This window comes from Nerophis lumbriciformis, linkage group LG09 (genome assembly GCF_033978685.3).
Source record: "Nerophis lumbriciformis linkage group LG09, RoL_Nlum_v2.1, whole genome shotgun sequence".
NCBI classification, from domain to species: domain Eukaryota; kingdom Metazoa; phylum Chordata; class Actinopteri; order Syngnathiformes; family Syngnathidae; genus Nerophis; species Nerophis lumbriciformis.
This window is the reverse complement of record NC_084556.2, coordinates 5,070,641-5,084,532: the sequence shown is the minus strand read 5'-3', so window position 1 is coordinate 5,084,532 and position 13,892 is coordinate 5,070,641. Positions and strand designations below refer to the sequence as shown.

Genomic DNA, 13,892 nt, shown 5'->3' with positions numbered 1-13,892 from the left:
CCCCCGGGAGGAGCTGGACGAAGTGGCTGGGGAGAGGGAAGTCTGGGCTTCCCTGCTTAGGCTGCTGCCCCCGCGACCCGACCTCGGATAAGCGGAAGAAGATGGATGGATGGATGGATAACATACATCCATAAACGTGGACGCATGTGAAAAAGTGCAATATATTTATCTGTACAGTAATCTATTTATTTATTTATATATATTTATATATATATATATTTATTTATTTTACATATTATTTATATATATTTATTTATTTATATATGCACCTTATTGCTTTTTTATCCTGCACTACCATGAGCTTATGTAAAGAAATTTCGTTCTTATCTGTGCTGTAAAGTTCAAATTTGAATGACAATAAAAAGGAAGTCTAAGTCTACAACACAAACACAACGTTGAAACAACATGCTTTTTGATGACGTTTATTCAATGTCAGGTTGTGACATGGCTTTGACTTTTGAAATTTGGTCATTTCCCAACCAACAATGTGGATCCAACTCAGTTTACAAATACAACTATTTTGCAACGTTGTTTCAAAGTCAGTTTGAAAGGACATGTACCGTTCTTCAACTTGTTTAAGTCGGGGTCCACTTAAATTGATTCATGATACAAATATATACTATCATCATAATACAGTCATCACACAAGATAATCATCAGAGTATCGTATTTTTCGGAGTGTAAGTCGCTCCGGAGTATAAGTCGCACCTGCCGAAAATGCATAATAAAGAAGGAAAAAGACATGTATAAGTCGCACTGGAGTAAGTCGCATTTTTGGGGGAAATGTATTTGATAAAACCCAACACCAAGAATAGAAATTTGAAAGGCAATTTAAAATAAATAAAGAATAGTGAACAACAGACCGAATAAGTGTACGTTATATGACGCATAAATAACCAACTGAGAACGTGCCTGGTAAGTTAACGTAACATATTATGGTAAGAGTCATTTAAATAACTATAACATATAGAACATCTGTCACTCCTAATCGCTAAATCCGATTAAATCTTATACGTCTCGTCTCTTATGTGAATGAGCTAAATAATATTATTTGATATTTTACGGTAATGTGTTAATAATTTCACACATAAGTCGCTCCTGAGTATAAGTCACACCCCCGGCCAAACTATGAAAAAAACTGCGACTTATAGTCCGAAAAATACGGTATGTATAATTATTGTTGTATCAATGTATTGTGCCTGCTGGGATTATTACATTTAAAAAATAATAAATTGTATTTAAAGAAAAAATGGTACTGTTTTTCCACAAACAGTAATGAATTGTAAAAATAACCGTAAATTATACGTTAAAAACTGGCATTTCAGTCATTAGAATTTTACCATAAAATTAACAGTTGGTAAAGTTTTTTCATTAACAGTAAAAACGACTGTAGATTTTACGGTAAAAACTGTCAGCTCAGTCGCTAGAATTTTACAGTGAAACTAACAGCGGTACCGTTTTGCCATTAACAGAAAGGCACTGTAAAAACGACCGTAGATTTTACGGTAAAAACTGGCATTTCAGTCAATAGAATTTTACAATAAAACTAACAGTTGGTAAAGTTTTTTCAATACCAATAAAAACTACTGTAGATTTTACGGTAAAAAACTGGCAGCTTGGTCGCTAAAATTTTACCGTAAAACTAACAGCGTTACCGTTTTTCCACTAACAGTAATGAACTGTAAAAATAACCGTATATTCTACGGTAAAAACTGGCATTTCAGTCAACAGAATTTTACCGTAAAACTAACAGTGTTACCGTTTTTCCACTAACAGTAATGAACTGTAAAAATGACCGTATATTCTAGGGTAAAACTGGCATTTCAGTCAATAGAATTTTACCATAAAACTAACAGTTGGTAACGTTTGTTCATAAACAATAAAAACGCCACTGGATTTTACGGTAAAAAACTGGCAGCTTGGTCGCTAAATTTTACCGTAAAACTAACAGCGCTACCGTTTTTCCACTAACAGTAATGAACTGTAAAAATGACCGTATATTCTACGGTAAAAACTGGCATTTCAGTCAACAGAATTTTACCGTAAAACTAACAGTGTTAGCGTTTTTCCACTAACAGTAATGTACTGTAAAAATGACTGTATATTCTAGGGTAAAAACTGGCATTTCAGTCAATAGAATTTCACTATAAAACTAACAGTTGGTAATGTTTTTTCATTAACAGTAAAAACGACTGTAGATTTTACGGTAAAAAAACTGGCAGCTTGGTCGCTAAAATTTTACCGTAAAACTAACAGCGTTACCGTTTTTCCACTAACAGTAATGAACTGTAAAAATAACCGTATATTCTACGGTAAAAACTGGCATTTCAGTCAACAGAATTTTACCGTAAAACTAACAGTGTTACCGTTTTTCCATTAACAGTAATGAACTGTAAAAATGACCGTATATTCTAGGGTAAAACTGGCATTTCAGTCAATAGAATTTTACAATAAAACTAACAGTTGGTAACGTTTGTTCATAAACAATAAAAACGCCACTGGATTTTACGGTAAAAAACTGGCAGCTTGGTCGCTAAATTTTACCGTAAAACTAACAGCGCTACCGTTTTTCCACTAACAGTAATGAACTGTAAAAATGACCGTATATTCTACGGTAAAAACTGGCATTTCAGTCAACAGAATTTTACCGTAAAACTAACAGTGTTAGCGTTTTTCCACTAACAGTAATGTACTGTAAAAATGACTGTATATTCTAGGGTAAAAACTGGCATTTCAGTCAATAGAATTTTACTATAAAACTAACAGTTGGTAATGTTTTTTCATTAACAGTAAAAACGACTGTAGATTTTACGGTAAAAAACTGGCAGCTTGGTCGCTAAAATTTTACCGTAAAACTAACATCGTTACCGTTTTTCCACTAACAGTAATGAACTGTAAAAATAACCGTATATTCTACGGTAAAAACTGGCATTTCGGTCAACAGAATTTTACCGTAAAACTAACAGTGTTACCGTTTTTCCATTAACAGTAATGAACTGTAAAAATGACCGTATATTCTAGGGTAAAACTGGCATTTCAGTCATTAGAATTTTACCATAAAACTAAGTTGGTAACGTTTGTTCATAAACAATAAAAACGCCACTGGATTTTACGGTAAAAAACTGGCAGCTTGGTCGCTAAATTTTACCGTAAAACTAACAGCGCTACCGTTTTTCCACTAACAGTAATGAACTGTAAAAATGACCGTATATTCTAGGGTAAAAACTGGCATTTCAGTCAATAGAATTGTACCATAAAACTAACAGTTGGTAACGTTTTTTCATTAACAGTAAAAACGACTGTAGATTTTACGGTAAAAAACGGGCAGCTTGGTTGCTAAATTCTACCGTAAAACTAACAGCGCTACCGTTTTTCCACTAACAGTAATGAACTGTAAAAATAACCGTATATTCTACGGTAAAAACTGGCATTTCAGTCAACAGAATTTTACCGTAAAACTAACAGTGTTACCGTTTTTCCACTAACAGTAATGTACTGTAAAAATGACCGTATATTCTAGGGTAAAAACTGGCATTTCAGTCAATAGAATCTTACTATAAAACTAACAGTTGGTAACGTTTTTTCATTAACAGTAAAAACGACTGTAGATTTTACGGTAAAAAACTGGCAGCTTGGTCGCTATAATTTTACCATAAAACTAAACAGTGTTACCGTTTTTCTACTAACAGAATTAACTGTAAAAATAACCGTATATTCTACGGTAAAAACTGGCATTTCAGTCAACAGAATTTTACCGTAAAACTAACAGTGTTACCGTTTTTCCACTAACAGTAATGTACTGTAAAAATGACCGTATATTCTAGGGTAAAAACTGGCATTTCAGTCAATAGAATCTTACTATAAAACTAACAGTTGGTAACGTTTTTTCATTAACAGTAAAAACGACTGTAGATTTTACGGTAAAAAACTGGCAGCTTGGTCGCTAAAATTTTACCGTAAAACTAACAGTGTTACCGTTTTTCTACTAACAGAATTAACTGTAAAAATAACCGTATATTCTACGGTAAAAACTGGCATTTCAGTCAACAGAATTTTACCGTAAAACTAACAGTGTTACCGTTTTTCCACTAACAGTAATGTACTGTAAAAATGACCGTATATTCTAGGGTAAAAACTGGCATTTCAGTCAATAAAATTTTACTATAAAACTAACAGTTGGTAACGTTTTTTCATTAACAGTAAAAACGACTGTAGATTTTACGGTAAAAAACTGGCAGCTTGGTCGCTAAAATTTTACCGTAAAACTAACAGTGTTACCGTTTTTCCACTAACAGTAATGAACTGTAAAAATAACCGTATATTCTACGGTAAAAACTGGCATTTCAGTCAACAGAATTTTACCGTAAAACTAACAGTGTTACCGTTTCTCCAGTAACAGTAAGTACTGTAAAAATGACCGTATATTCTAGGGTAAAAACTGGCATTTCAGTCAATAGAATTTTACCATAAAACTAACAGTTGGTAACATTTTTTCATTAACAGTAAAAACGACTGTAGATTTTACGGTAAAAAACTGGCAGCTTGGTCGCTAGAATTTTACCGTAAAACTAACAGCGCTACCGTTTTTCCACTAACAGTAATGAACTGTAAAAACAATCGTATATTTAATAGTAAAAACTGGCAGCTCAGTCGCTAGAATTTTACTAAAAAAATAACAGCGTTTTTCAATTTACAGTAAGTAATGCATTGTAAAACCGACCGTAGATTTTACGGTAAAAAAAAATGGCAGCTTAGTCAATAGAAATTTACCATAAAACCAACAGTGGTACTGTTTTTTTCATTAACAGAAAAAACTACTTTAAATTTTACGGTAATAAACCAGCAGCTCAGTCGCTACAATTTTACCAAAAAACTATTAGTGTCACCCTTTTTTTTTTTCAATTTACAGTAAGTAATGCACTGTAAAACCGACCACAGATTTTACGGTTTAAAAAAAATGGCAGCTCAGTCAATAGAATTTTACCATAAAACCAACAGTGGTACCGTTTTTTATTAACAGAAAAAACAACTTTAAATTTTACGGTAATAAACCAACAGCTCAGTCACTAGAATTTTACCCTAAAACTAACATTGGTACTGTTTTTTCATTAACAGTAAAGCACTGTAAAAACAACCGTAGATTTTACAGTAGAAAACTGGCAGTTTACTCGCTAGAATTTTACCGTAACATCAACAGCGGTACCATTTTTCCATTACCACTAACAATGTTAATACGGCTTTAGATTTTAGGGTACAAAAAATTGCTCAGTACATTAAGGCTAAAAGCGTCATTGAGTGCATGCTGTGGTTAACTTCTTGTTACACTTGCTTGACAGGTCAGCATGATTAAAAATGTTATTAATCTGGAGATTATGATTTAGGTGCTGAATGCTGAACTTGTGTTTATATCCTGTTTCATGCTTTATCATCAGTTGTAAACAGTATCAGTGTCACATTGCTGCAGACAGCAGAAAGAATAGCCAAGGCTTTGCTAAAGCTAATGTGGATCCTAATTAATTCAACTAAACTTCACCACATATAGGCTCCAGCTCACCCGAAAAAGCATTGCAAATGTTTCTTAAAATATTGCCTGTAGGAACTAAAGTTTGACATCGGAACTGATAAATTGCATTTTCATTACTTCCAATGGGGGAATTGAGTCTATACGACTGCAAAAACGACATATAAAATCCCCAAATGCATCCTACCGCCGCTCCAAGCCTAATTCCACTTAAGACGAAATATATCTGCCTCATGCCTTTGGGGGACCAGATGATTCTGTTCTCTTTTCCACAATATTCTCTTTCTTGACATCAGCTTATGTGGAGAATATCCAAATCATGAATTGGAGTCTGTTAAACCCCATCGCTGCAGAAGGTCAGGGAATCAAATGACTTGTTTGATGCTCTACGGCGGTCATGCGTGACTTTGAATTTTCCCCACAGGGAGAAGAAACTGGCTGTGAGCAACACTCCACTGGTTGATGTGGGAGTGGAAGCCACAACATTAAGCTTTAAATGGGACTCGTTTGGGTCTGGCCAGAGTCGTTTCCTGTGTGTGCCAACAAATTTGACTACTCAAAAGACTATATTAGTGACGTTATACTTATTATTACAAATGCCTAGTTTTGAGCATACTGCAAGGCTGCAGCGTTCACAATCACATTGTCCACTTCATTAAATCACTACAGTGATTACCGTATTTTTCGGAGTATAAGTCGCTCCGTAGTATAAGTCGCACCGGCCGAAAATGCATAATAAAGAAGGAAAAAAACATATATAAGTCGCACTGGAGTATAAGTCACATTTTTTGGGGAAATGTATTTGATAAAACCCAACACCAAGAATAGATATTTGAAAGGCAATTTAAAATAAATAAAGAATAGTGAACAACAGGCTGAATAAGTGTACGTTATATGAGGCATAAATAACCAACTGAGAAGGTGCCTGGTATGTTAACGTAACATATTATGGTAAGAGTCATTCAAATAACTATAACATATAGAACATGCTATACGTTTACCAAACAATCTGTCACTCCTAATCGCTAAATCCCATGAAATCTTATACGTCTAGTCTCTTACGTGAATGAGCTGAATAATATTATTTGATATTTTACGGTAATGTGTTAATAATTTCACACATAAGTCGCTCCTGAGTATAAGTCGCAACCCCGGTGCCAAACTATGAAAAAAACTGCAACTTATAGTCCGAAAAATACAGTAATTATAGTGATAACTAGGGACAGGAATCTTACAACACCTCACGATTCGATTCAAGTCGGATTCATGGGGTAACGATGTGATTCAGAATCATTTGTCGATTCAAACAGATTATCACGATATATCGTTTGGTACATAAGTGATGATAAACAGGTGACGGGTAAGAAAAGCTCTCCTCTCAATTATACTCTGTTACGCCCGCCTAGAAAGAAGAAAAAATCCCCCCTGCCATCCCTCCTCTATACCGCAACTATAAAAAGTATAATTTGTCTATGAATTCTCACAGCTCCTTTACCACATGGGGTCCCCCAGGGCTCAATCCTTGCCCCAATTTTATTTGCGCTTTACCTTCTCCCCCTTGGTTCTATTTTTAGGAAGTACAGTATTGCATTTCATTTTTATGCCGATGATTGCCAGATTTATTTTCCCATGGCACAAAATAACACGGTTCAAAGTCTTATTGACTGCCTGCACGACATCAAAGTCTGGCTTTCAGCTAACTTCCTGAGCCTAAATGAAGACAAAACAGAAGTTATGTTGTTCGGTCCAAGTCGCTCTCCCTCCCCCAACGTTGACCTCGGGACTCTGACCCCGTATCTCAGCGACTCTGTCACAAACCTGGGGGTAAAGTTTGACTCAGATTTTAAATTCGAAAAACAAATCAGCAGCGTCGTTCAAAAAAGCTTTTATCAATTACGCCAAATAGCGAAAGTGAAACCGCTTCTATCAAGACATGATCTTGAGAAATTAATCCACGCTTTTATCTCGACTCGTCTTGATTATTGTAATGCCCTGTACGTTGGCATTAGCCAGGCCTCCCTCGCCCGCCTGCAGCTCGTGCAGAACTCTGCTGCTCGTCTGCTAACACAGACCCGCAGACGTGAGCACATCACCCCTATTTTAGCGTCCCTTCACTGGCTCCCTGTGCGTTACCGAATACATTTTAAACTCCTTTTATTTGTTTTTAAATGTCTAAACAACCTCGCGCCAACCTATCTCTCCGACCTCCTTCAGCCTTACTGCCCCACCCGATCCTTAAGATCAGCCGATCAGCTGCTGTTGACGGTCCCTGACACAAGGCTGAAGCTTAGAGGTGACAGAGCTTTCGCCGTTGCTGCTCCCAAGCTCTGGAACGACCTACCCCTGAGTGTTAGACAAGCCTCCTCTCTTCCTGTTTTTAAATCTCTCTTAAAAACATACTTTTATTCCATGGCTTTTAACACTGAGTGATATCCATCCTGCAATGGCGCCCCATAATACACCTGCTGTGATCCTGTTTTTATGTTTTTATGTTTTTATTAATTCTATTTTAATTATTTATTTTTTATCGTGTTCTGTTTGTGTTGTGTTGTGTTTGCTCGGTACTCGTTTTATCTTTTAACCTGCTCATTGTACAGCACTTTGGCTACCCCTGTGGTAAATTTTAAATGTGCTTTATAAATAAAGTTGATTTGATTTGATTTGATTTATGAAACACCTCTTTAACATTAAAGAAAAAAGATTTAAAGTGCATCAATTTGCCTGAAATTAAAAAGAAAATGTATCCTTATTCAAACTGTAAACATTTTTGACCGACTTGAACCATAAATAAACTCAATTAATAATAATACATTCAAATTGATCAGCAACATCAACTCAAAGGCACAATACATAAAACACTATAATCTACAAAACAAAAATGAATAAAACAATTTATGCTGATTTTTTATCAAAATGAAGTCAGGATTAAAGGGGATGTGCACTATTTTTGGAATTTTGCATATCGTTCAGAATCATTATGAAAGACCTGATGACGGATGTATTATTTTTTGGATGCATTCTAATTCGTAAACCAATGGAAATAAAAATCCGGTTATAATAGAGTCAATGGGGGGCCTTCTATTCTACTCATAAATCCCTCTAAAAACCATCCAAAAACACTCCATTCACATTTCGTGACTTAAATATTAACCAAATATTAGTGATATTGTTATTATAAGCACTAACGTAGACTAACTATTTTTAGCGGCGCCGTGATCAGAGGGAGCCTGATAACAACATTTTATCACTCTGCAACCTAATGACAGCAGACATTGTACAGTAAGTGATATTTTATTATGTTTGTTGGCTCTCATGAAATCTGCAGTGAGTAATAATCAGTGATGGAAATAGAAAAAAGAAAAACTAACGTTGTGATGCGTTTTTGTAAATTAATGCGCCGCCATATGCTTAAAATGATCAAAATACATAAATATCAAATGCTTATTAATGTACCTGTTACTACATTACATATATACTTACATCATGTATATAGAACCTTAATGGATGGAGGTGTTTGGATATTTTTTAAGGGTGTTATAGGCGGAATATAGTGGCTCCCATAGGCTACATTGCAAGCAAACTTTTGATCGCATTTATTTAATATTTACAATGCATTACAAAAAAGAAAAACATACGGGTTCTTGTCTTACATAAGGATTATGTAGGCAGTATTCCAAAAAATAAAGCACAGTTTCCCCCAAAGCTACAAAGATTACATATTGCAGTGCACAACTTTTCAAAGAGGGGTTTAAAGCATGACACTGCATGATACTGATAAAAGTATGTTCCTGGGGGTCACATGTGCCCACCCCCTCTATTTGAGAACAACCGTCTTAGCTGCTAGCGTATGACGTGCAGTATACATGCACAGAGTAAGCGTGTCGATGCCAAAAAAAAACATTTAAAAAAATGTATTCCTAAAAAATTATATATGTATTTTTTTAATAAATGTTTTTAAATGATAAATTGATTTCCAATCTGAAATAAAAAAAAACAATAGCGATCCGGACATAAATAGATTTTTTATCCCGGCACCCCTTGTGCTAATTACACATTTTTTCACAAAAAAAGGGGACAAGCGGTAGAAACAATCATTGGTAGTTTAACTTTAACTTTAAAATGGATGGATGGATCTCTCCAATGGTGTCAGTAAGTAAGTTGTTAATTAGTTGAGACGTTGATATTTAGTATAAATATTTCAGCGTATGTCCTAAACTATAGTTTAGAGCACCATGTCCAAAGAGGGGCACGGAGGCATTTTTATTGGTTCACGCACATTGTAGAATTAACCGTGAACAAACAAGACTGCAAGATTGAGGAAAAATTGAGCAAAAATGTATAATAATTTAAAAAAAAGGTTGAAATGTTGATATCAATAATCCCAAAGCTTTTCTGTTGGAAAATATATGTTTTCTCAAGCCTTTTTACATGTTTTTAAAAAAAAAATGTTTTTAAATTATATGAAACAATAAAAATACATTTGAAAAAACACATAGCTTTTAAATTATATACATAAATGATCAATTATATACATATATGCATATATATTTATATATGTATATACACGTGTATATATATTGTATATATATATATATATATATATACACATATACATATATATATGTATATATATTGTATATATATACATACATACACATATATGTATATATATTGTATATATATACATATATACATACATACATATATATACACACATACATATATATACATACACACATATATATACATATTTATATATATATATACATATATATACACATATATATACACATATATATTATATATATATACTGTATATATATATACATACAGTATATACATATATACACACATACATATATATACATACACACATATACATACATATATACATATATATACATACATACATATATAGATGTATATACGTACATATATATATATACACATACATATACATACATACATATATATATATACGTACATATATATATATATACATACATATATATATATATACGTACATATATATATATACATACATATATATATATATACGTACATATATACAGGTAAAAGCCAGTAAATTAGAATATTTTGAAAAACTTGATTTATTTCAGTAATTGCATTCAAAAGGTGTAACTTGTACATTATATTTATTCATTGCACACAGACTGATGCATTCAAATGTTTATTTCATTTAATTTTGATGATTTGAAGTGGCAACAAATGAAAATCCAAAATTCCGTGTGTCACAAAATTAGAATATTACTTAAGGCTAATACAAAAAAGGGATTTTTAGAAATGTTGGCCAACTGAAAAGTATGAAAATGAAAAATATGAGCATGTACAATACTCAATACTTGGTTGGAGCTCCTTTTGCCTCAATTACTGCGTTAATGCGGCGTGGCATGGAGTCGATGAGTTTCTGGCACTGCTCAGGTGTTATGAGAGCCCAGGTTGCTCTGATAGTGGCCTTCAACTCTTCTGCGTTTTTGGGTCTGGCATTCTGCATCTTCCTTTTCACAATACCCCACATATTTTCTATGGGGCTAAGGTCAGGGGAGTTGGCGGGCCAATTTAGAACAGAAATACCATGGTCCTTAAACCAGGCACGGGTAGATTTTGCGCTGTGTGCAGGCGCCAAGTCCTGTTGGAACTTGAAATCTCCATCTCCATAGAGCAGGTCAGCAGCAGGAAGCATGAAGTGCTCTAAAACTTGCTGGTAGACGGCTGCGTTGACCCTGGATCTCAGGAAACAGAGTGGACCGACACCAGCAGATGACATGGCACCCCAAACCATCACTGATGGTGGAAACTTTACACTAGACTTCAGGCAATGTGGATCCTGTGCCTCTCCTGTCTTCCTCCAGACTCTGGGACCTCGATTTCCAAAGGAAATGCAAAATTTGCATGGTTGGGTGATGGTTTGGGGTGCCATGTCATCTGTTGGTGTCGGTCCACTCTGTTTCCTGAGATCCAGGGTCAACGCAGCCGTCTACCAGCAAGTTTTAGAGCACTTCATGCTTCCTGCTGCTGACCTGCTCTATGGAGATGGAGATTTCAAGTTCCAACAGGACTTGGCGCCTGCACACAGCGCAAAATCTACCCGTGCCTGGTTTACGGACCATGGTATTTCTGTTCTAAATTGGCCCGCCAACTCCCCTGACCTTAGCCCCATAGAAAATCTGTGGGGTATTGTGAAAAGGAAGATGCAGAATGCCAGACCCAAAAACGCAGAAGAGTTGAAGGCCACTATCAGAGCAACCTGGGCTCTCATAACACCTGAGCAGTGCCAGAAACTCATCGACTCCATGCCACGCCGCATTAACGCAGTAATTGAGGCAAAAGGAGCTCCAACCAAGTATTGAGTATTGTACATGCTCATATTTTTCATTTTCATACTTTTCAGTTGGCCAACATTTCTAAAAATCCCTTTTTTGTATTAGCCTTAAGTAATATTCTAATTTTGTGACACACGGAATTTTGGATTTTCATTTGTTGCCACTTCAAATCATCAAAATTAAATGAAATAAACATTTGAATGCATCAGTCTGTGTGCAATGAATAAATATAATGTACAAGTTACACCTTTTGAATGCAATTACTGAAATAAATCAAGTTTTTCAAAATATTCTAATTTACTGGCTTTTACCTGTATATACATACATATATATATATATATATATATATATATATATATATATATATATATATATATACACATATACATACATACATATACATATATATATACATACATATATACATATATATATATATATATATATATACATACAGTACAGGCCAAAGGTTTAGACACACCTTCTCATTTCAACGCCTTTTCTTTATTTCATGACATTGTAGATTGTCACTGAAGGCATCAAAACTATGACACATGTAACGTGAAAACCATTTCAGCTGTACCTCTTGAAGCTCATCGAGAGAATGCCAAGAGTGTGCAAAGCATTAATCAGAGCAAAGGGTGGTTATTTTAAAAAACAACAACTAGAATATAAAACATGTTTTCAGTTATTTCACCTTGTTTTTGTTAAGTTCATAACCCCACATGTGTGCATTCATAGTTGTGATGCCTTCAGTGACAATCTACAATGTAAAATAGTCATAATATATATATATATATATATATATATATATATATATATATATATATATATATATATATATATATATATATATATATATATATATATATATTGATTTTTTGGGGGGGATAAAAGGCACATATCGAAGTAGATGTGACAAACTTGTTTGAGACACATGCAAATTTCAAGTTGTCTGCCAAACTGAGCAAAAGTCAGGATTTGAAAGGGTTTTGACCCTTTCCTCCAGTCCATCCCAGCACTCTTGTTTATTCTGCATACCCAGCAGGGGTCCACTACACAAAGTCATTTGCCCTCACAACTGTCATTATCACCATAATTATGACATAATAATAGTAAATGGGGGACTTACCTATCAGTGAGTGTTGACTGCGTCCCACTCATTGGGCTTCTGGCGATTTGTCCAACTTCTTAATTCACCCGGTTAACATTTTCATTGGGCCGTTTTTTCTACTCTTTTATGGAGTGTTGTTCCAACCCCAAGTCTTGTGGGTAGGTGAGTCCACCCAAAACACGTTTAAATTCCGTTATTCTTTTTTTGGGAGTGTTTCCTGTTTAAAAAAAAAACAAAAAAACTGCCGCTCCTTTGTGGAATTGCACTTTTTCCCCTCAGAACTTATTCCATTTTTCCAGCCTATGTTTGAACCCGTGACGTGGGGGGAGAAAAAACTCGGATTTGTACTTTTTCCTCACAACTCCGAGACGGGTGTATCTCTTTTATCCTCCGTGGGAAAAAAGTTCCGTCATGACACCGTGATATCAAAAACAATGTCCAATCAAAAAAAGTTGTCCTCGGGTCCCTGCCTCGTGTTTGGTCATCGGCATCATCACTTTCTTCCTCTTTGCTTTGTCATCCATTTGTTTTCAATCTTCCAACTTATCTTTCATGCCAATAGGAAAGGAAATGCTTTGCCTCTTCTGCCTTCTTCCCCTCGCTACGGACAGGGCTGGGAGGATCGAGACAAATATCGACACTGTCGATACCAAGGGCAGTGGCAGTATCAACTCGGTATAAGCGATGATATCGATTTTTTTCCCAACTCTCCTTCAAGTTTAATTGGACAAGTATCTGTGTTATTTTGTGCTGTTTGAATGTATTATATATATTTTGGGGCTGTCAAAATTACCGCAATTAATTAAATTATTCCATCATCATTGTAATCTAATGCAATTAACCAGAAACAGAAACTTTTATTAGTAGATTGCACAGTGCAGTACATATTCCGTACAATTGACCACTAAATGGTA

The 13,892-nt window shown here is 34.8% G+C and overlaps 2 protein-coding genes across 6 annotated transcripts in view; both read right to left on the bottom strand.

The window, feature by feature from the left end:
• arhgef12b (Rho guanine nucleotide exchange factor (GEF) 12b) overlaps nucleotides 1–13,892 on the bottom strand; it is a 124,815-nt gene that overhangs the window by 68,548 nt on the left and 42,375 nt on the right. Inside the window, exon 1 of one of the 4 annotated variants that reach the window (XM_061962739.2) lies at nucleotides 12,997–13,694. The exons of 2 other annotated variants lie outside the window; for them this stretch is intronic. In XM_061962739.2, the coding sequence (XP_061818723.2) occupies nucleotides 12,997–13,028 (32 nt within the window). In that variant the 5' untranslated portion in view covers nucleotides 13,029–13,694. Of the gene's footprint in view, nucleotides 1–12,996; nucleotides 13,695–13,892 lie in introns of those variants that run through there. One more of the 4 variants, XM_061962740.2, reaches the window with a different exon arrangement.
• rcc1l (RCC1 like) overlaps nucleotides 1–13,892 on the bottom strand; it is a 192,218-nt gene that overhangs the window by 156,956 nt on the left and 21,370 nt on the right. The window lies entirely within an intron of this gene.